Raw genomic sequence first — 22,492 nt, 5'->3', positions numbered from 1 at the left:
TACATGCGAGAGAGCGAGAGAGCCCGTAAATGTTTTTCTACTTCGGTTGCGATTGGGGCGTCTGTTTAAAGTTGCCATTACCTATCCACCGCGAGCTGGGGTTATCACGACATGACTCTTGTAAGGCGGAGAAGATCGAGAGGCCCGTGAGGCCCATGTACAGTGTATCCGCATAAGTCGGTTCACGTTGTATCTCTCTGCCTCTGCGAATGCCACAAGTTAGTCACCGTCCCTTCAGTGCGGTATGAGATTTTTCCACTAGAGGGTGGTGGGAAGCGGACGGTGCGGCCGAGTCGACCGAAGGGTCCGGACCGCATCGGATATTATAGATACGAGCGGAGGGAGGTGAGTCGTCGCCCGCTCGGTCCACGTCAGCTTTGAATGGAGGGTCTCTTGTATTTTACCGTGATGCCTAAATCTTGTCGGAGCATGCAACGTGGAGTTGTGTAATGTACCTTGGGCTGAAGGCAAGACACGGTAAGGTACGGGAAGCTTGAGTTACCATGTGTAAGCTATCCAGAGTTGCGGAAGATTCCCAACAGGGCGGGTTGGATCCTGGCGGGGCATCCTTTCTGGTCAGACGGGAACGTCCACAACCAAGTCAGCGGGAATATTTGACTTGGATGGCACAAAGCCCCTGGTTTTCCGCCGTCTTATCATCTCTCCAGGTGAAAGCTCGGTGTGTCCAGGTGTGTTCGGTGTACCAGGGTTGCTTTCCCGGTGGTGTGCTGGCGTGGGGGGATCTTATTGGATCGTTCCGTCTGTGCCCAAGCAGATTTACGGTACCTGCTGCTTGGGTGCTCCTTCCATTCCAGATTCAGAGGGTTGGTTCTACGTGTGTCCATCCCGGTCTCTTGGTGCCGGTACGTATCGCAACTTACGCCATCGCTGCTTACCTCATTTGTATTTGGTGATTGGCCCTTCCTGCAGCCCTCGTAAATCTGACAGACGGCAATCTCTCCGACACGTGCAACGGCAACATTGGCACGCAATTGTCGCCGACGACCCTCTTCCGCCTTACATCCACCCAAGCACCCAAGCCACCCTCAAGCGTCAACTTGGCATCATCCTCAGGAGACGTGTCGGCCCAGTTGGCTTCAAGATCGGCACACCGGTCTGGTGTTGCACACACACTTCGTCTGCTTCAAGTCTGCTCTGTTCCTCCGCATCCCGAGACCCCTTTCCAATGCATCTCAGTCAGTTTCGATACATGAAAACACCCATCATCCGGGTTCACGGAGGACGTTATGATGAATCCATGACCCCAAGTCGGCAAAGTTGCTCCGAACCTAGCGCACAGAGAATCCACCCGTGATGGATGGACTTTTGTGCTATGGTGCTATGGGCGCTGGGCGATTCGCGTCGCAAGCGGCATTCTCGAATTAGCACTGAGCATCATCTCGGCCTAGCAGTCACGGCGGATGAATCATTTTGCCATCGGGCATACCGGTCAAGAGCCTATTCAATGGGAACTGGGTATCCTGGTTGTTCGCCCTAGTTCCTCTCTGCTCCGCACCACTAGGCAATGCTTGTCTGATCAAGCTTATTGAGCTGTCGTTTCTTTTTTCGGTTCTCTCTTCTTTCTCTGTCGTCCCTATTGTTTGTCGTCTCGATATTCTCGAGTACTGAATCACCGGACGAGTCACCGGCAGGCGAACCATCGGGTACACGGTTGCTTTACAAATCAACATGGGAAACATTAGTCCGAGTAGTAGGGACGGGCGCAAGTTTTGATGATGTGGCGGCGTTCAGTGGGAAACAAGCGCAGCCTTATCCGTCTGCAGCATCCAACGAGATGCCTGTGAAACTCGAGCTATTCCCAAATGGCTTGTACCAGGTGTTCGCAAGTGCGTCTCTAGGGGCTCGGAGCGACCCCAAAGAACAATACATTGCGTACCTAGACACCTAGACTGAAGGCTCTGACTCCTCCGCTCGACTAACGCCCACCCAAACTCCGCAGATATGTCGTTATGTCCATTACTTCCACCGAGTCGGCGGAACCGGTACTGCACGCTGCGTAAATGCAGCCCCATGAGCATGAGACAGGGGGGGCGGCTGATGTACAGTAAGCGATGCAACTCCGAAGAACCTGTCTTGGCCTCCAATCTGCCTAAGCAGAGAGCCTCAGAGACCCCCGAGGGATGTTGCGGACTTTCGGAACATTCCAGATCTACGAAATGGGGTCAAGCCTAAGATGAGATACTCGGTTGTCCAGTGCAAGAAGAGGGATGCATCACGAATCGCAACCACACCCGCGGCACGCATGCGGAGATTGGACAACGTTCACTTCTGTCGTTACCAAGCAGCAACGCCAAAGTCGTGCAAAGCTGCTCACATCTTGGGTTATTTCCCCTTTTGGGCTCGGTGCTAAAGTGTTTGTAGTAGGGCTTACCAATGACGCCCTTACATCACGCTTCGAGTCGTCCATACGTACCACCGTAACGGCCCAGCCTAACGCATCCTTCTCGGACCTGAACGCACCACCAGCATGTTGGAACGATCAGTTGCCCGTTATGTTACCGCGACATAGCACACACGTTAGCCTTGCACCATACACAATGAGCCATCGCATCAAATGTCTCCGTTCAGGAGTCCCCCCCTTGTCAGCTTCCCACCGCGCCCAGGCGTCTACCGCACTTCGGAGTGAACCAAGGCTACACTTGCGGGTTGTCTCTCTTCCTCCGAGCGGCGGGCTCCCGGCGTCAAGGCTCTGCAAACTCCGACCCGCATCGCTTCCAGGTTCTTATCATGTTGTCTGATCAGATACATAAGAGAGCCGGGCCTCCCCTGGTCTTTGCACCCTCGTCTATTCTGTGGCACGCACTTTAGAGACATTCAGCCTCAACCTAATTTTCTTAGGATCTAATCCTTGCTTGGATTTGAGAAGCCACAAGCTATCGCAGGCATATCAAACTCTCAGTCTTACCGCCAGAGTACTCGAGCTACATGCTTGACAACACCGCAGCTATGACTTCAACTACCAGCACCCTAGTAACACCACGAGAGAAGGCCGGGGAGAAGACAGGAGGAGAGACAGATCGGGAGAACACCCCTACACCATCAATGCTTGACGAAGAGGCAGTAGAGAAGAAGGAGGAGGCCGGCACTGCAACGGATGAGGAGGCCGGCTCATCACAGCCAACGGAACCCAAAGAGCCCGAATACCCCACCGGCATCCGGCTCACCTTCATCGTCGTCGCTCTCGTTCTCAGCATTTTCCTGGTTGCTCTCGATATGACCATTGTCGCAACCGCCATTCCCAAAATCACAGATGAGTTCCGTGGCCTGGATCAGGTCGCCTGGTATGGAGCAGCTTTCTTCATGTGTGTTGCCGCTTTCCAGTCAACATGTAAGTCATCCGATCTCCCCTAAACAGTGGGTACTTCCTTCGGCCAGAACATCACTAACAGCATCGTGAACAGGGGGTAAGGCATACAAGTACTTCCCACTCAAGACGTCGTTCCTGCTCTCCATCTTCATTTTCGAAGTTGGCAGTCTTATCTGCGGTGTCGCTCCCAACTCCGTCGCCCTCATCGTCGGCCGCGCCATCGCCGGTGTTGGCGCCGCAGGTATCGGCTCCGGTGCCTACACCATCATCGGCTTCTCCGCTCCACCCGACAAGCGACCCACCTTCACCGGTATCATCGGAGCCTCGTACGGTATTGCCTCGGTCATTGGGCCTCTGATCGGCGGAGCCTTCACCGACCACGTTAGCTGGCGCTGGTGCTTCTACATCAACCTCCCCATCGGAGGTCTCTCTGCCGCCATCATCCTCTTCTACTTCCACACCCCGCCACAGGCCGTTCCCGTGAAGGCGAGCATGCTCGAGAAGTTCCTCCAGATGGATCTCATTGGCACCGCCCTCATCATGGCGGCGACCATCTCCTTCCTGCTCGCTCTGCAGTGGGGAGGCCACCAGCATCCCTGGAACTCGTCCACCGTCATCGGTCTGTTTGTCGGCTTTGGCCTGATGATTGTCGCTTTCATCGCCCTTGAGTGGTACCAAGGCGAGCGTGCCATGATCGCGCCTCGCCTCATCAGCGACCGCACTGTCTACATCTCCTCCGCATACGCCTTCTTCTTCGCCGGTGCCTACTTCGTTCTGGTCTACTACCTGCCCATTTACTTCCAGTCCGTCGACAACGCATCTCCCACGCAATCCGGCGTCCGCAACTTGCCGCTTATCATCGCCGTCACCATTGCCACCGTTGCCTCGGGCATCTCCATCTCCGCCACAGGACTTTACACCCCGATCCTTGTTGTCGGCGCTGCTCTTGCTACCGTCGGCGCTGGCCTCCTTTACACCCTCGACATCGGCACTGGAAGCGACAAGTGGATTGGATACCAGGTGCTCGCCGGTCTCGCATGGGGTGCTGCTTTCCAGGTTCCCATCATTGCCGTCCAGGGCACAGTCAGCGAGAGTGATCTTGCATCCGCCACCGCTGTTCTGCTCTGTAAGTCCATCTCTAACAAACTGTCTTCGATGGAATTATCTACTAACACTAAATCTCACAGTCTTCCAAACTGTCGGTGGAGCCTTCTACGTCGCCGCAGCCCAGTCAGGCTTCCTCATCACTGTCCTGAAGAAGGTTGCCGAGAACGTGCCCAACGTAGACCCCAACCTCGTCGCCCTCACCGGCGCAACCCAGATCCGCACCGCCTTCCCCGCCGATGCCGTTCCGGGCGTCATCCAGGCCTACATGGACGGTCTCAAGGTCGCCTTTGCCCTGGCCGTCGCCGGTGCCGGCATCTCGTTCCTCATCTCTCTCGGATCGAGGTGGAGCAAGCTCAACACCAAGAACCTGGCTGGCGCCGCCTAAGTTATTGTCGTTCCGTCACGAAAAAGAAGTGGGAGATTCCATGTTCTCAACCTTTGGGTATTGTTCGACTACGATTAGCTTTCCCTTTTGTCCTTCACTAGATACCATGCTCGGCTGTGCAGGAAAGTCTTATAGAATCTAATAATAGGCAGACGGGCCATGGAGTTTTGGTTGCATTTAGGGGGAGAAGGAGGACTTTTGGTCTATCTACGAGGGTGCTTAATTCAGGGCCACTCAACTCTTATTTTTTACGAAGATAATGTCAAATTCCCGTTGTCAATGCACGACATGTGTCAATATGAAATCTTGTGACTGTGTGAATCGATGATTAAGTCTGCTGATGCTCCATCATCGTAAATCCGCTCGGCGATGATTCATGTTCCATTCTGGATGGAGGCTAGAATGGATAGTCGAGTCGTTCTCACCCAGATACATTGTGTAAGGCAAGGGTCGGCTGTAGCAAGGTGACAGATATGCACAACAGACGTAGAAGGAAGGTATGACAAGAACAACGGCAATAGTACAACGGGGGCGATGGAGCGATGTAACGATGAAGCGACGAAGGGAAATGCAGATATACTTCTTCGGGTATGCTTAAGTCAGGCCTTCTGACCCCTCGCACGCATTTGTTCTTCCTTCAGATTTCACGAGCGGATCTATGAGTTTCCATTCTAGCACACCTCAATTCCTCCTCATGCAAACAACTCCTGAGTCTTCCGCCTCGTCTCCCCCGCAGACGAGTCAGTAGGCAACTGCTCAACCTTGTACTCGAAATCCTTCTGTATCCCCCTCACCGGCTGCAGCTCCGTCTCGCTGTCCTGCGCCGAAGAGACACGGCCGTCGCTCTCGCCTTCCAGCCGTACCGCACCCTTCTGCCACTTCCTCGACCGCAGCGACATGCCGCCCGAGCCCCCAATCGTGGGACCCACGTACTTTGCCGTCGTCTTCCTCGTCGCGTTTCTGTTCTTGCTGAGGAGGAAGCGGAAGGCGGGGAGCGTGGCGACGATGATGCTGACGGACGACTCGATGTGGCTCCACATGCTCAGGAGCACCGGCCCGTTGGCCACCGTCGTCGGGTCCTTTGCTGCGTCGCCTGTGGCTTTCGTCACCTGTGCGAGCCGCGCGATGGCGAAGGCTACGATGATGCCGCCGAGGGAGAAGAGGATGGCTAGGCCGAACTTGTGGGATGGGGAGGTGCTCAGCTTGCGCAGGAGGTTGAGAGGCAGGATCATGACTGTTTGCGTTGTGTAAGTAACATGGGAGGCTTACTACAGCTTTGGATCCGTCACGTACTGAGAATATCTGCCGCAACATCTGCGCTAGTCGCGAACTTGATGGATGCATCAGCTCTTACTAGGTCTTCTGGCGCACTGCACCCGGCTGATTCTGCAGCGTTAATTATTTAACCAACGGTCTAGGGTTCGCGAAAACGTACTCGCACTCCAATATTTCGTCAACGGTGTGCATGTCAAGAAATTTGAAAATATGCATGCTAGATACAGCACCAGGACCGCACCGAAGCACATCCACCAGGCGCGAATGTATTTGGGCAGTCCGGTGACCAGCCTTCGTACGAAGAAGAGAATGGAGAACTTTGCTGTTGATCACATGAAGACAGTCAGTGTTGTTCACCACCGTATCCATTGGTGAAAACTAGAGAGGAAGAGACATACCGGCCCACAGTGTCGTCCAGAACAGCAGCATCTGACAGAACATCAACTTGAGAGATGCAATCGTTCTGGCAATGAACTCATCGGGCCCTAAAGGCACGGGTGTCATGGGATCTTTGGCAGCCGCCTTGGTATACTCGCCGGCGAGGTAGAACTGCGGCAGCATGCAAGTGATGACTGCGGTCAAGGCCGTCAGAGTCACGAGTCCGGCGATGATGAAGTAGTCGTCGGCAAAGAGGCGCCGCTGGAGGATCCATTGGAAGGTGCCTCGGAAGACGGTCATCCCAAAGGCGGCTCCCCACATGATCCATATGAGTATCTGTCAGACATAAGATATCGTGTTAGCTAACAGATGACGGAGCGATATAGGGTAGCATGGCCAATGCGACGGTTACGACCGAGGCACGGATCAGAGATCGACAAACGGAGACGTTGGCCCGGCCGTGCCGGACTCCGAGTAAGCGGGGGGGGGGGGCGGCACGGGCGGGTCGGTTGGCTGCTTACCATCATCTCAGTGTAGCCGAGCACCGGAGTCGCCATATTGCGAGTCGTTCGTCTACCGGACGATGTCGGTTTGCGTCTCTGGGTCGGATATTGATTTTACGCAGAGGTTCGACAGTGGCACAGCAGCTGAGCATCGGAAAAGTGGCCACACGAGGGCATTAAAAGAACGCATTCACATTGCTTTTTTCTCTTTTTTGCCTTTTGCCTTTTGCCTTTGCGCCCCCGAACCGACCTGCTGGATCAGGGGCGCTACGCCGAGACGCATCCTGCCCATGCGGGTTGACAGAAGGATGGAAGGGATTCTCGTCACTCACCTGCGGGATTACCGGCTAGGTTTGCGCCATTCGAGCAGGGCAATATCTTTTGTGCTCTTTCTCGCTCGTGTCAACGGACATGCTAGCCCGAGTCGGGATTCGGACGACGTGGGGTTGAACAAGGGTATTTGGGTATCGACGGGGGGCTCGCCACCAACGGCAGCACCTCATCTCGCGTCTGCGAGGATGCTACCGACCTGCCAATGAGAGAGTCGTCAAGTCATGAGACTACTGCACTCGATAGCAGACCTCAACCAACTTGCATGATCCCCTCCATCCTTCGCTAACGATATTTCTGCAGCTTCATGGGATCCCCTGGGAGGCGAATTCCTCCCAATTTTAATATACTTGCCATCGCTACGAAACTGGGTTCGAAACCCGGAATCCCGCGATAGAAGAATGCTTGACTTTCCTCCTGCATCCAGACCTCCTCCACGTTTCGTCGTGGTTCATCGCTTCTCTGACTGACTCCTGCCAAGTTGCCTTAGTCAACAACCATGGTTCGCGCCGCATCCCTCGTCGCCAGCTTGCTGGCTGTCGTCACAAACCCCCTCGTCGTTGCGGCTGAGAGCATCGCCGACGCCGCCACCAATTCGGCCGTCGTAGCCAGCCTTCCAGGTTCAGAGAAGATCGCCTGTGGACTGCTCAACTCCCGCTACCCCAAGCAGACCTTTTACTCCGGCTCCGATGGTTACACCTACGAGACGCAGACGCAGTACTGGTCCGCAACGGAGTACAACGCACCAGCTTGCGTCTTTGTCCCACAGAATGCCCAGCAGGTGTCTTTTGCTGTTACTACACTGACTTTGAGCTTGACCAAGTTCGCCGTCCGCAGCGGAGGTCATATGCCAGTTGTGGGATACAACAGCATCGGATCATCTGGCGTCCTGCTGTCAACGTCCAACCTGACCACTCTGGCTCTCTCAAGCGACAAGTCCACTGTATCTGTTGGCGCTGGCTACAGGTGGAGAGATGTCTACTCCTACCTCGCGCCTTCCGGCCTAGCAGTCGTCGGAGGCCGTATTAGGGGTGTTGGCGTCCCCGGTCTGCTTCTTGGGGGCGGAATATCCTTCTACTCCAACCAGTACGGCTTCGCAGCCGACAACGTTGTTCGGTACCAGGCCGTGCTCTCCAGCGGCTTAGTCGTCGAGGCCACCGCTACCAATGCCTACTCGGACCTCTTCTGGGCCCTCAAGGGCGGCGGTAACTCCTTTGCTATTGTCACTCGCTTCGACCTCAAGACCTTTGTGTCGCCTAAGGTATGGGTAGGAATCTCGCAGTACGCGCAGACGGACAGCGCCAAGTACCTCGACGCCGTCTACAACTTTGGCAAGTTCGGTTCCGCGGACGGCAAAGCCGCCATTATTCCCACCATCCTCACCTATCCTTCATACAACATCACCGCGTACGCGGCTGCCCGCTTCTACGACTCCGAGACCGCGCCCGCGACTGCGTTCGAGAACTTTACGTCTCCTGCCCTGACGCCTGTGGCCGATTCCTATGCCCTGCAGCCTCTCGCCGATTATGTGACTGCCGTTGACGCACTCCAACCCACCGGTCTCCGACAAGAGTGAGTCGTCTCAGCCCCTCGAGCTATTATCATGCCAACTCACTAACCCTCTTCAAGATTCCGCGTCATGTCCCTTGTAGTCAACCGCGACGCAGTAGACTACGTCCACGACACCTTCCTCACAGCCACCAGCGCCAGCCTCACCAGCATCGTCGGCCTGTCGGCCTCCATCACCTTCCAGCCCATCACCAAGGAGTTCATCCAGCAGGGCGTCGCCAAGGGCGGCAATCCCCAGGGCGTGGACCCGTCCAAGGCGCCGTACTTTTGGGTCGTCGAGAACCTGACGTGGCAGGACGCCAAGGACGACGCCGCGGTGAAGGCCTTTGCCGACAGCGTTACGGCGGAGATCGAGGCCGGGTTAGTGGCCAAGGGCGTCGCGGGCGGGTATCTGTACTTGAACGATGCGGGACAGGGGCAGAAGATCTTCCAGAGTTACCCGGCGGCGAACCTGGCGAAGCTCAAGGCTATTCGCGCCAAGTATGACCCGTTGAGGATTTACACGAACCTCTTGGTCGGGGGCTGGAAGGTCCTTGACGCTTGATCTTTGTCTGACTCTGACGGTTGCTGTTACTTTCCACTAATCATCTGAGAATAATGTTTATAGTAATATGTACTTAATTTGAGCATGATGACCAACCTTGAAAACTGATGTGTACGTGTTTGTGATCCGGCGAGCTTCCATGAGGCGAATTCGAGGCTTCCATGAAAACCCGCATACTTTGGAGTAACAATACTGGATCATCCAGTTAGTCGCCTCCTTTCTCCTGTTGATACAAATCCTGGAGCAGATATCAGCAGAAACATCGCAGTACAACCATGCAATCAGCAAAACACTGACACAGCTGTTCCTGGGAAAACAAACATTCAACTTTTGTAGGTATTCCAATCTCGCTATAAAATGCAAATGCGCCCTTCCCCTTTTCTACCTCTTTGCAACTCCAATCCGTACACCCACACCCCGCAGCCAAAAAAAAGTCTATGAAGAGCCGCCCGTAACCTTGACACTACCATCCTCCATACCAAAGTACGCAGCCACGGGCTTCTGCGCCAACCCGACCCTGCCGGCCGCAGCGGCCTCGACGCCGTTGAGGCCGTGGAAGATGCCAATCTCGACGATGCCGGGGATCATGAGCAGCTCCTTGGCGAGCGCGGAAACCTCCCACGCGCCGCTGGCGTTCCGGGCGCTGCCGTGGGAGACGTCTGAAGAAAGCAAGAGCTGCGGGAAGGGCGCGTCGATGAGCCACATGCCGTTGTCGGTGACGACCTCGCCGGCTTTGCCGGGGGCGCCGGGCCGGACGGCGGGCTTGACGGCGCCGAGGGCCGTGAGCCTGTCCAGCACGTCGGGGGCGGACATGGGGAGAACTTCGATGGGGATTGCCTTCCAGTTTGTGAGCAGTCTCGCGGAGAGCTTGCGGTAATCTGGGATATTTAATCAGCTCGATTCTCAGGTCTTCCTGCCGGGGGGGGGGGGGGGGGGGGGGGGGGGGGGGGGGGGTGGTGGTGGGGGGGGGGGGGGGGGGGGGTGGGGGGGGGTGCGGCTGTGTCTGGGGCGCGGGTGGGGGGGGGGGGGGGGGGGGGGGGGGGGGGGGGGGGGAACTCACCAGCGACAACGACAAACTTCTTCGCAGCGATAGCAACAAGCTTCTCCTGGAACAGACACGCGCCGCCGCCCTTGATGCAGTTAAGCTCGGCGTCCACCTCGTCGGCGCCGTCGAACGCGACGTCGATGGCGACGAGCTTGCCGTCCGGGCCGAGGGGCCTGTCGTCGAGGTTGCACAGGCGCAACCCGGCGGCGCGGATGAGGCCCTTTGACTGGCTGCCCGTCGGGAAGAAGGTCATGTCGCCGTAGAACGCGGGACCCTTGGCGGCGATGGCGTCGACGACGTAGACGACTGTGCTGCCGGAGCCGATGCCGACGTAGCGGGCGCCCGGGGCGAGGTGTTCGTCTACGGCGCGGTAGGCGGCTGCCTTTTTGGCTTGTTCGACGAGGGACATTTTGGGTGTGGTTGTGAGGGTGCGGCGGGAGAGGTGGAGGGAGGTTGAGGTTGAGGTTAAGATTGAGGTTGATGGCGGGGTGACTTTGGGTGTGAGTGGTGAGCGGGATGGGGTGAGGGGATGGGTTTTGGTGGTGAGGTGTGAGAAGAGGCGTGAGGTTGTAGATGAGGAGGAGAGGAAGTGGAGTGACGAGACTTTTGATCTTATAAGTCTTCTACTTGTGCTGATGCTAGTCAGGGACATGGAAGGCGAGGGCGAGGCGGGAGTCGGGATGAGGTGGTGGTGTTATAGTGGGATGAGCCATAAAGTTGCGTCTCTTGCGGCTGTCCGGGCTTACTCAGGAACCTGAATCGTGACGCGGGACGGGGAGAGTGGGTTTGGATCTCCGGCTGGCGACGGCTGGTCCCGGATGGGAGGTGTTTTGGAGTCTTTCTCAAAGACAGACTTGGACAAAGAGATATTTGCGGCTGGCGAAAGATCGTTGCGTTCGAGGGGCCATATTGGAAACCATTCGAATGCGATGAATACTATGGTATCTGATTGGTGTTTCTTACCATCACCAAGGCAAAAGTCGCGGTATCAGAAAGATCGATTCTTCGGTGAGTCTCGGTGAGGACCACCCCTCCTTCACCGAGCGCGGGGGAATATCCATCAGATGTCAATGCACCTCAAGAACTCAGGAACCACTTCTTTTTTTCACCATCTCCACATAATGACGTACCCAACGGTGATTTCCAGGGTGATTTCCAGGGACGTCTGTTCTTCTCCACCACGCAGCACCGACTCAACGCCCGCCGTTTATCGTCTCAGAAGTCAGAAACCGGATCCGCCGAATCAGACCGGGACGGCAAGACCTCGGAGGGGAAACCGGGAGTCCCACCGGTGTGCGTCCCGGTGGAGAATTGCCGGTGGAGAAGGAGGGAAAAGTCTGTACCTTTCATAGGAGATTAGGAAGATCCTTCTCAAGGAACTACCCTCGCGGTCTTCGCGGGTAGTAAAAGGGTTCCATGCTGGACGACGTCATTTTGCTTAAGTATGGAGACTGGTAGATGTTCTGAGGGAATATGGATGGGTCCAACAAAGGCTTCTGCTGCTTTAGAAGACGAATTTAAGGAACCGGGCGCGATGAATTAGCAAGCTCGTATTCGGTCGAGCAAGTTGGTGTCGATAAGATACAACTCAACGATACTAAACCAGGTCAGATTGCGTCGTGGAGTCTCTTGAGTATGATGTGGCCATCTCTCTGATAGGCTCTGCTGGATCCTCTGCTAGCGTCTCGCCTGTAAGATGTCAATATGCAAATCTTCTGGGGAAACATCTCAGTTCTGGCAAAGTCTTCGACTACGATCGTCGCACAGCGAGCAACGTCAACATGGATGGAGAGGATGCGAAGAACAACCATCATTATTTCGCTTCTCATTGATTTGCGATTGAACAAGTGCTGAAAGTGTTGACGATGCTTTACTGATAAGGATCAATAACCCATCCCGCTTTAGCTTCTTGTGCGATGTTGCACAGATGACAGGATCAAAGGCAAGTGACGGACTGAGGGAGAGTCTCCACGTTGCTAATATAAACGCAGTAATTCGCGATCCAAAGTCTAGTGAGATCCTTAGGCATTGAACTCATTGTCTTCTTCGCGCTTCCGATAGTCATCAACCGAAGTTCCCGCATCAAAGTGAAGAGGATAATACTCATCCACAACCTCGATAAGCCCGTCATCTTCGTTTATAGTCAGGTCCAATCTTCCTCGATAGCGGAACGTCTTTCCGCTGGCCTTATACTGGCTCGTCAGGTCGTTCGTATACGTTCCGGTTCCGACAAAGGCGAAAGTCATATAAACCTTCCCACCTTTCTTCAACTCCGGCCAGACAAGCTCAACGTGCATTTCGAAGTCGGGGTTCGCATGTTTCCACATCCCGACGTGATCTGCTATGCCGGCGTGCCCTTTGCGCTGAACCCGGAAGGCGTGATCGTTGTAGATTATCGATTTCGAGTGGAGGTCAATCCACTGCCGAGGAGGTCCGTGGGCATTGGATAGTGGGAAGACGCCGGCCCAGATGGCGGCTAGGTCTTTGGGAGTTGGGAGGTTTCCTGGTGATCAATTCTCGTCAGCGTCTTAAGAGGTGACAAGATGAACCGGGAGAACATCATGGGGGAGGGAGAAGGCGACTCGCTCTAGACTGAAGCCGACTTACTCATCACGGCCAAAAGTTTCTGGACAGGAGTTTCCAGAGGGACGTTGCTTGGATAAGGCCACTGAGAGGGAGACAGCAAGAATCGAGGCGGGCGATGTAGCTATTTAATCTTGAATACCGATCCTCTAGCGAGCTGTGAGACAAATATAACAGTCGAAAGCAAGCACTGTACTGGTGACGCCCAGAGTTCTTGCCGTTGGAAGTTGCCGGTCATCAAAGCTGGTCTTGGCACTATCAAGAACTGTGAAGTCTAGGTATACCTCGGCGACCAACCTGTAGTGCAGGATCTTCCAAGGAAGGAATATACAATGCCCGCCATTCCGCGACAAGCCGATGTGCCTCGGCTGGTTCCTACCGCAGATGTACCGCGCTTCACGGCCCCCGGCTTACCATGGATCGAGGCCGCTCCGGTGAGCTGGTGAACAAGCATAGCTCTGGCCTGCAGGACATAAGTGACCAAATTCGGATGATTTGTCTTCGATATACGGAGTAGGTACTAGCAACAACTTTGGGTGTGACGGTGACCCAATTAATCTAGACCGGGCAGTCAAGATACCAAACCTTATTCTGATCATAAAAGCACAGTGTAACCACTTGCGGTAACACAGTCTTACTTCACTCAGGACAATTGAAATGGCCTGTACCAATTCCTAGCACGTTTGAGTACATTTGACGCTAGTGAGGAGTCTGAAATTGCACAGGATGAGTCGAGCTTTTGGTCAACGACAGCTCCAGCGGCCGGGCGGCCGAGAAGACTTCTCTACATAGGCTGGAAACAGCCTGAACAACAAAGTGCATTTGTAATGCTAAGGTTCAATTCGATGAGATCAAAGGGTTATGTGCGCCATTGTGGGATATGGCATTAAGAGGGCGCTCATATCAGTAGACTTGTCATCTAATGTGTTCAAAATGATAAGCATAGATGAGCGATACACTAAGTAGTGAAAGAGCATTGAGACAAGTTGAATTTCTAAGTGATTGTACTAACACTGAATGAAGGTAGGCGAGTTGATCGATGGTTTAACGACACCACGTGGTTTACGTGCGGCCGAACCACCCGCCTCCCTCATCCCGCTCAATGTAGGTGTGGAGGATGAACTCAGTACCTGTGTAGGTAATAGTAAACACGGAATTTTGTCTTCAAGAGCCATGAAGTTCCGAGTTAGCGCATTTGGGAGACGCATTCTGGCGTCGCCTAATATAGAGCATATACTGGACTTGTTGCCTGATCTGACGATCTCCTTGGATGGCACAAATACGTACTTGGCATTGCTTGATTGGAACAGACTTTGTGTTCGGCGTTGTTAACTCGTGTTCAACTGCCCGATAGATAGCATGAGTTTACGTCTCGAAGAACAACGACTGCATGGCCAAAAGCCATGAGCAGCCATGGCAAAGGGTCCAGTCAAACCGGATCAAAATTTCCTTATCCAAATACTGTGGAATGTTGTCATCGAATCAAAAATCTACTGAACTGTCACATCGCAGATGTCGACGAATTGGGCATGTCAGTCAGAGAGGGGTATTTGGCTATCTATCATACGAATCAGAAGGCTCTGCTCCGTCCCGTTCTTCACACGATCACTTCCTCTTGTTATCATCCCCGTCGTCGCAGCTTTGTCAAGCAAACCGACTCCTTCACTTTGGAGGCACATTTTATAAGTCCACGTGCAGTGGCGAGATAACCAAACTCTCTCATTGCGATGGCAGCATTACCGCTTCTCTCCACCTCAGCAGAGGCCCTAGTCATGGCACTCGCAGAGGTAGGGGTGGCTACAGCTGCAGTCGCCCCTGTTGCGCCCGTTGCAGCTGCAATCACATTCCCCGTTGCGGCTTTGGCCGTAGGTGCTGGCGCCGTGGCGGTCCGAATGGGACTGGTAGGTATATGTAGGGCTACTTGTATCCTTGATCTCCATAGCTGATGTTTGTCCTTGAATGCACCAGTTCAATACCTCAGACACCCCTCCGAGAATGCCCAAGACTCCCAAGAAGATGCTGAAAAGACTGCTCAAAGTCTATGGCAAGAAGAATCACAAGAAGCTGAAGAAAAGAACGCGTTACGATACGAACAATAGAAATGTGTGGAATAATATAGACTTTCGAATCGATTTGGGACGGTCTAATAAGGTTCATGTCCATATCAAGACTTGGCACTTGCATTTCAACAAGACAGCAAGTAAGGACATCAGGGATATGTTTGAATTCCAGGGCTGCAAAACGCATACAAAACTGCTTCGGGGTGTGTTTGATATTGAGAATCCACCGGATTACGAAGCCTGGGTAGAGACAATTTTGGAGTTATATCATGAGTGACGCATCGGGGTCTCTGAAGACAAGGTTACTTCAGATATCTTGAATTACAAGATGCTTGGGCTTGTTTCCTTGCGAAAACGGCTTGTAGTACAGTTGAAGGATGGATTTCGCCTCAATTCTTTCAGTCTGCTACAACGAAAGACTGATTTCTTCGAAGGGTGTCACTTGTAGCGGGCTTAGAGATTGAGGACCAGCGAGTGTTCTATTTGGAGAAATATAGTAATTATGTTGAAAGGAGTTGGGCTTGATGTTATACAATGAGTTCAGTTAGATCACATCACGGACTGTCGCAGACAATACTATGACTAAGTACCGTCCAGATGATATCGCTCAAGGTCGGGAAAATATTAGCATTGAAATATTGAGGCTTCCTTTTACTTATTATTTCCGCATTCAGCCTTTGAGGCTGGGGCTTCATTCTTTTCGATCGACTTACGGAGCCTTATTATAATCAAGAAATCTTGTCGACTAATCAAGTCACCAGAAGAAATGTGATATCCTGTTCAGGCGCCCACTAATTATGCCGTTCCTGTCAACAGCACAGGAAGCGCCCGTCTCGACTCTCGGTTGACGAGTCAGATCAATTTCTGTGCGAGGCAGTCGAGTGAATAAAAAAATACATTCTTCAACGAAGTTGGAGTCTAAGTTAACTGAGAGTTGCGCTGTTCGTTTCCGAAGACGAGCGTGAATTATAGGGCCAGTGCCCCTCTCCTTCAGTTCCATTCAGCCATTCTTTTTTTGTATAAATGTTATCCTCTTACTCAAGCGTTTAGCCAGTCAGCCAACAGTTTCACTGCCAGTTCTTGAAATACATACACGCTCAATCGTACAAAGGATTTCCAGCACGTGACTAGCCCTCTTGTGGGATCAGCATGACTATCACCAGCTAAGGTCAGGTAGATAGGACTACGTAATCATATTCGGGGCTGAATCAATACCCAATCACTGTCCTTTTCAAATGATAGACAGCGAGAAGTTGTGCCTGTATCAAGTTATGACTTCCAACTGCCTCTACACGGCCCATTCTTTTCACAAAGCCCAAATGGAGTATATTATTTTCGGTGGACAGACGGTCTTCCTCAGATTCACGGTTCTTGCGGATCTTATTCAGCGATGACATTTCAGTGAAGTAAAATTGAAGAGGGACTAGTGAAGGCCGCAGAACTCCATGAGGCAGTGCTTGTGTAACGCCTCCGTTTCAAATGTTGCGGGTTCCTAATCTGCGGGAGCGTGAACCACAGATCGAACTGATATACACAGCCGCATTGCTGACATAAACCTCAAGGCAGAGGCATCATAAGGTACTCTTCCTGAAAATGATTGGCCCGGATCTCATACGGCCGAGTCGGTTCCTTCACTGAGCCTTTGGCTAGCCCAAGAATGATGGCCATTGGCTACGAGCTTGCTAGGGTGGGAGCCGGCATATGAAGTCTGCCTGGAACCTGGCTGGCGTTCGTTTGGCAAGTTAAACATTGGTATCATCCTTGACGGGGATCTACATGCTTGTCGCTATCAAACAACTTTGACTTCGACCTAGGGATTATTAATCTTACCTATTGGAAACACGAGGCCAATGGAGTCCCGCAGCTACAAGATCAACACGTTCAAGTACTACTAATAGAATAAGGGGCAAGTTTGACCATCTATTAAGCTACCAGAGTCCAGCTGAGAAGAAAGACATACCAAAGGGCATATTGCTCTAGCCCAAGCTCTGGCTCCCATGTGCTTACCGTCCTGTCTCTTCCGACAACGTCTTTCCACGTCTGTTGTCAATGTTTCGACCCCCATGTTCTTACTGACATGAAGGAGGCATCTTAGCTGAGATGATGCATATGAAATCAGAGCTTAGATGGATTTCTTCATCGAGACGAACCGCTCTAAATTTCATCCAAACGAATTTGCGAATTTCGGTCTATAACCCAAAAATGGTCGTCAACCGGTTGCATCCATGACATACGATGGCAGGTTCTCTAGCGTCAATGGCCATTGACATAGGGACCTTGAAATTGAATGACACGTCGCATCGTTCTTGGAGTCATGTTGTCCCACCGGCTCCGGTCACTTACACAAGACTAGTATCCCTTGGACAGTAAAAAGGGGCGTTGTGGATTTACACTCCAGAATACTTAAACTTTGCCGTTCCCCCGGGTTCATTCACGATTGAACGGTGCGCAGCTAGCGCCTACCAATCTACTACGTAACTCAATCTGAAGATCTAGGTTCAGATTGACTTCTTGTCAATGTTGTTGCACGGTGAGTCAAGGTGAGATCTGCTAGCGCACCGAGCCATGGCACACTGACTCAACCAAAGATCGACTCTGACCACTTCTGACTCTACCGGATTTCGATTCAGAGATTTTCTTAGCCCTACAAGATGAGCGGCTGCGTCTTGAGCTGCATCAACCACGGGTCCCATTGAGGCCGTTCTGCTTGGCACCTGTTTCCATCATTAGGGTGCAATACAAGTGCTGGAATGAGTAGCACCTTGGCAGAGACGCAGATAAACAACGGCTCAGAGAAGATAAAGGTGAGACACGGCCGAATCAGCACCGAAATTGGGGGAATCACATTGCAGAATGATGTTCGAAACCATGATCGTCGAACCCGTCCCTGAGAAAGCAGAATTACTGCTTCTCATGAAAGCAGGCTCCAAAACATCGAGGTAAGCCCAATCAGGTTTTTTCTAGAAGAGAGGCCTCCATGTTGGCCGATGATTCGCGGTCCAGCCACTCTCATGGAACCAGGTGGTCTGCATGTGGATGAGAGTCGGCGCGGATGGTGCAAACGCCGTAGCCGCCCTTGTCTTGATTGCATTGTTTATGGTAAGAATGATCCGTTTCGAAGGGGGGCCTAGATCATCGACGAAAGTGACGTTGATGAGCCACGGCGATCATAACAAGGAAGGGCGAAAATCCAGTCGGGTAGGCAGAGGAGGAGTTGCCGCCAGACGTCTCGACTGATGCAGTGGTGGTGGCTGAGGGCGATTCTCATGAGCGAATCGCATTTCACGAACAGTGACAGGACCCCACTATTATCCGTTTAAAGACATTGACGGTTGACGGCCTGTCGTCTAGCCTTACGAGGATTGACGTTCAAGTGTCAGAAGAGACAAGGGGGGTTGAGAGGGGTCATCTTGGGTTACTGTGTTTATGACTTGGCGGTTTGGTGGGCAGGCTTGCGTTGTAATCCAGCTGTCATCTCGGAAACTGGAGAGCATCAGAGGGTTATCCCAGAGACAAGCGAGTTGTCAAAATTTGCGGGATACCGATTGGCTACCCAGAAGCCATCTCGGAACTCTGCGCTTCCTGGACTTTAGAGTTCACGTTGACAGAATCGCAAGAGCCAATCGCAATCAACTTGAGAAGTCTGAGCGGAGGGGCTTCAGATATAACAGCGGCTGAACCCCCCAGCAAATAAACGCGGCATGACAGCATCCCCCAGCCAGGTGTCGACAAAATTAGGGATCAGATATCGATTAATGCCTTCTGCTAAGTTCAGTCAGCGCTGATGAAAGACGGTGGCATCCCGTCCCGGGGGAACGAACAAAACTCTTCACATACAGTGAGGACCCATTAGTTTCAATACACCTCCCAGTGCGTCAGCGTAAACCCACTAACTTTATTATACTAATATAAGTAATATCTCTACTATTTAAGTAATAATTATAGCTCAAAAAATTCTAAAAGATATTTTACTATTTAAATAATATAAAAATTATTTTTATAAAATTTTAGTAATTTTATTCATTACTTAATTAGTAGTTAAAAAACTAGTACCCGAATTTTTTCAAAATGTACTAACAAACACAGTATTATTCGCACTCTTAACGCCCTATAATCCACTATAAGTAAGATTCATCTTATCATATTTTAAAAAAGATTTAATAACATAGCGAATTCAAAATGAAACCTGATATAACTTTATAATATGATAAATCATTACTTAATATATTATATCATATTTTTATTGTTATAGTTAATGCTTTGTTTTTACTGTTGAAAATCCCTAATTTTGCGGGATACTGTGCGCTGTATGGAGACTAATGGGTCCCCACTGTATAGGTTCGCACTCCTATATGTGTGCCCCTGGTCAACGCGGCTGTGCTCTTCGTGATCTCCAGGCGATCTGACGCTGTAACATGCTTCCACAACGGCTGACTAGCGAATCGCATTCTTGCGGAAGCACACCTTTCCCTTCGACCCCCGCTCATTTCCCCAACTGTTCGTGCCACGAGATCCTTGGCAAGAACACTCAGGAACGCTGTCTAACGCCGATGTCAAATGGCTGACAATTGAAACAGTCGGTTGGTTGTCCCTAAATTGGGGATAGATCTGCTGAGGTTGTCAAAGTCTAACGCAAATGCCGACTAGGGGCCTTGCAAGTTGCACGCTTCTCACTTTCCCATCTCATGATTCCACCGCCGTAAGGCCGCTAACGCTCCTCGTCCGTCTTGGACGGAAGACTGCGCAAACAGCACCCGGCGTTTGGGGCCGCCGACGTTGCATCCCGAATCGAGCTATACTACCGTGTTTATATGACTTGCATAAGGTGTGCATTGGTGATTTGAGAATCTGGAGAACCTGTGATCGTGAGATACATAAACGTCGTCGTCGATCCAGTTCTCGCCAAGCTCATTTCTTCTGCGTCTCAAGCTCACATCAAGATACTTTGCGATAGCATCAACCACTCGCAACTACAACTCTTCCACTCCAACAACATACTCTTTGTCTGCAGGTATCAGGCGCCATGGATTCCTATCTCGAGGAGACATCTTACACCTTCTTCCCCAGTGTCGAGGGCAATAGTCCAGTGTACACATTCGATTCTCAGTTCATTCCTTTCCCCGCATCAGAGGGCACAGAGAATTTCTTTTATCCATACTCATTCCCGGCATACCAAACATCAATGCCTCTCATGAACAACGCTTCTCCACTCTCCTTGGACACCGACTACGCAACCATCAACACCCCATTCACCGCATCCTCCCCCCGCTCAGACTTCTCGCCCATCCCCAGTGAGCCTTTGGACTTCGCATCACCACCTAGCACTAGCAGCGGACCAGTCTCGCCACGGTCACCCCCACAAGAGGTGCAGCCCGAGAGCTGGGGCCCGGCAGATCTTCACCAAATGGGTTATCTCGACGTCGCCGGCAACTGGCGCTGCCGCTACTCAGGTTGCTGCTCCTCGCGTGTGTTCCTGCGCGCGTGCGATCTCAGAAAGCACTTCCGGGGCCATGCAAAGTACTTCTTCTGCACCGAAAAGAGATGCCAGCAAGCGGGCGTTGGTTTTGCGACGCGCAAGGACTTTCAACGGCACATGGGGTCTCACAAGCCTGCTGTGAGGTGCATGCACCCGGACTGTGATCGCATCTTCAGCCGGAAAGACAATATGGTTCGTTCAGCCCATTCTCATTATAGCCCCATTGAGACACAAGCTAATTTGCAACAATAGAGAGAGCACTACAAGAAGATTCATCAGAGGTTGAGAAATAACCTCTTCCCAAGGAGGTGCCGTCAAACCAAGAAGAGGGAATCGCAGGCTGCCTCACCAGAGTCCAGCTGCTCTACTTGCTGCATGGAGTGTTAAGTTTCTTCGATTTCGGGCAAGATTTTTTAAATGCATTGGCAAAACGGCTCAGCGGCCTCTACCATTCGTTATACGATTCATGAACCAGGGGTTAAGCGTTGTGTTTTCATGGAGTCTTCGGGGAATAGCATAGGAGCTACTGAATTCATCCTAAGATGAGAGCCCTATATTAGTATCCCTATTACAGGGTAGTTAGTTCGAACCGTAGTTAACGAAGAGATTAATTAAACTATATAAATATTTGCGTAATAAGTATAAAAAGGAGGTTCTAACTATAAGTTAGGCTAGCTACGATAATTATAAATAGGGCCCTTAATTAGCCCCTATATAGTTAGCTATATACTATAGTTAAATTAAACTTCTGATCTAATACTAACTTTCTTTTTTTATTATTAATTTAACTATTATAATTAGAAGTATAATTTAACCTCGGGCCCGTTTATTAAGTCGTTTCCTTTTCCCCCTTTTCTTTACTCTTTTTATATAACCTATCCCTCTATTCGTATAATAACTTTTTTATTACTTATAAATTACTCTAATCCCTTATTTAGTACTACTTTTATAAAAGCGTTTACGAAGTTATTTTTATTATTAATTTAATAAATCTCGAGTATCTCGTGCTTTTTATATAATTATTTAAAAACTATAATATCGATTATAAACCTCTTTTTTTTAATCGTTTTTAATTTAATAAAGTATTTATATAACGAGTAAGAATTAGTATAAATAACTATTAGAATAAGTAAAAGGCTAATTCGATTAGTAATCTTCTTTAATATTATTAAAATTATATAAAAGAAGTTAATGCCGTTAATTATATTATAAACCTTTAACGCTAGTATACTTCTCGTTATTTACTTATTTTTAGTTAATAAATAATAAATTATATTATTATATATAGTAAATTTACTCTTATTTATACTCTCGTTAACTAAGATAATAATATACCCTAATTACGAAATAAAGTCGTTATTATTCGTAAATAACTTATTAATAAAAACGTAGAGCTTATTAATTATAAGGTTAATTAAGTAATAAATAAGACCTTAATCGAAATTTATTTATTATTACTTAAGCCGCTTATTAAGTACTTTAATATTTTATTTAATTAGATTTATAACCTACGCTACCTTAGTATAATTAAAAATCGCCTTAAGCTAATAAATACTTATAATATATACCCCTAACGTAAGCTTAGCCTTATACTACTTCTTAACGTTAATTATATTTAAATTAACGAAGTTAATCTTTTTACCTTACCCCTTTTACTAAAAAACGACGGTTTCCCTTTTAAGTATAAAAATCCTATTATTAAATACTAAGGGGGTATTTATTATAAGGACCTCTTTTAGCTTCGCTACGAAGCCCGCTTTCTAAAGCTCCTTATTCTCCTTTTTTATAAAGTTAATATTAAATAGGCCTAATATATTATTAATTTATATTTTAACAATCCTAAATTAGTTATTTTTATACTCCGTAACTAATAAGTACGGGTTATATATAAAAATAATTATTAATAATT

The 22,492-nt window shown here is 50.6% G+C and overlaps 9 protein-coding genes across 9 annotated transcripts; 6 read left to right on the top strand and 3 right to left on the bottom strand.

Moving 5' to 3' along the window:
- Positions 1-1,795: 1,795 nt before the first annotated feature.
- On the top strand, positions 1,796-1,909 carry CLUP02_15324 (uncharacterized protein; the record flags this gene model as incomplete). Its single annotated transcript, XM_049294248.1, has 1 exon — positions 1,796-1,909. The coding sequence occupies one exon, from the start codon at positions 1,796-1,798 to the stop codon at positions 1,907-1,909; it is 114 nt and encodes a 37-aa protein (XP_049151394.1).
- A 1,037-nt stretch (positions 1,910-2,946) lies between these two features.
- CLUP02_15323 (major facilitator superfamily transporter) lies at positions 2,947-4,820 on the top strand (the record flags this gene model as incomplete). Its single annotated transcript, XM_049294247.1, has 3 exons — positions 2,947-3,349; positions 3,423-4,454; positions 4,516-4,820. 3 exons carry the CDS (start codon positions 2,947-2,949, stop codon positions 4,818-4,820), a joined length of 1,740 nt encoding a protein of 579 aa, XP_049151393.1.
- Positions 4,821-5,113: 293 nt separating this feature from the next.
- CLUP02_15322 (uncharacterized protein) lies at positions 5,114-7,030 on the bottom strand (the record flags this gene model as incomplete). The annotated part of the gene is made up of 7 exons (XM_049294246.1): positions 5,114-5,182; positions 5,246-5,402; positions 5,523-6,054; positions 6,114-6,200; positions 6,256-6,417; positions 6,494-6,809; positions 6,995-7,030. The coding sequence occupies 7 exons, from the start codon at positions 7,028-7,030 to the stop codon at positions 5,114-5,116; spliced, it is 1,359 nt and encodes a 452-aa protein (XP_049151392.1).
- A 26-nt stretch (positions 7,031-7,056) lies between these two features.
- CLUP02_15321 (uncharacterized protein) lies at positions 7,057-7,595 on the top strand (the record flags this gene model as incomplete). Its single annotated transcript, XM_049294245.1, has 2 exons — positions 7,057-7,359; positions 7,395-7,595. The coding sequence occupies 2 exons, from the start codon at positions 7,057-7,059 to the stop codon at positions 7,593-7,595; spliced, it is 504 nt and encodes a 167-aa protein (XP_049151391.1).
- A 210-nt stretch (positions 7,596-7,805) lies between these two features.
- On the top strand, positions 7,806-9,419 carry CLUP02_15320 (FAD binding domain-containing protein; the record flags this gene model as incomplete). The annotated part of the gene is made up of 2 exons (XM_049294244.1): positions 7,806-8,878; positions 8,936-9,419. The coding sequence occupies 2 exons, from the start codon at positions 7,806-7,808 to the stop codon at positions 9,417-9,419; spliced, it is 1,557 nt and encodes a 518-aa protein (XP_049151390.1).
- A 435-nt stretch (positions 9,420-9,854) lies between these two features.
- On the bottom strand, positions 9,855-10,873 carry CLUP02_15319 (ribose 5-phosphate isomerase A; the record flags this gene model as incomplete). The annotated part of the gene is made up of 2 exons (XM_049294243.1): positions 9,855-10,297; positions 10,480-10,873. The coding sequence occupies 2 exons, from the start codon at positions 10,871-10,873 to the stop codon at positions 9,855-9,857; spliced, it is 837 nt and encodes a 278-aa protein (XP_049151389.1).
- Positions 10,874-12,485: 1,612 nt separating this feature from the next.
- CLUP02_15318 (uncharacterized protein) lies at positions 12,486-13,075 on the bottom strand (the record flags this gene model as incomplete). The annotated part of the gene is made up of 2 exons (XM_049294242.1): positions 12,486-12,967; positions 13,072-13,075. 2 exons carry the CDS (start codon positions 13,073-13,075, stop codon positions 12,486-12,488), a joined length of 486 nt encoding a protein of 161 aa, XP_049151388.1.
- An 833-nt stretch (positions 13,076-13,908) lies between these two features.
- Positions 13,909-15,955, top strand: CLUP02_15317 (uncharacterized protein; the record flags this gene model as incomplete). The annotated part of the gene is made up of 10 exons (XM_049294241.1): positions 13,909-14,009; positions 14,075-14,155; positions 14,217-14,364; positions 14,426-14,510; positions 14,560-14,739; positions 14,809-14,948; positions 15,016-15,150; positions 15,241-15,351; positions 15,409-15,542; positions 15,892-15,955. 10 exons carry the CDS (start codon positions 13,909-13,911, stop codon positions 15,953-15,955), a joined length of 1,179 nt encoding a protein of 392 aa, XP_049151387.1.
- Positions 15,956-20,130: 4,175 nt separating this feature from the next.
- On the top strand, positions 20,131-20,970 carry CLUP02_15316 (uncharacterized protein; the record flags this gene model as incomplete). The annotated part of the gene is made up of 2 exons (XM_049294240.1): positions 20,131-20,775; positions 20,836-20,970. The coding sequence occupies 2 exons, from the start codon at positions 20,131-20,133 to the stop codon at positions 20,968-20,970; spliced, it is 780 nt and encodes a 259-aa protein (XP_049151386.1).
- Positions 20,971-22,492: the final 1,522 nt, after the last annotated feature.

The sequence above is a fragment of the Colletotrichum lupini genome, chromosome 8 (assembly GCF_023278565.1).
Source record: "Colletotrichum lupini chromosome 8, complete sequence".
Classification (NCBI taxonomy): Eukaryota; Fungi; Ascomycota; class Sordariomycetes; order Glomerellales; family Glomerellaceae; genus Colletotrichum; species Colletotrichum lupini.
This window is presented reverse-complemented; position numbering and strand designations above follow the sequence as displayed.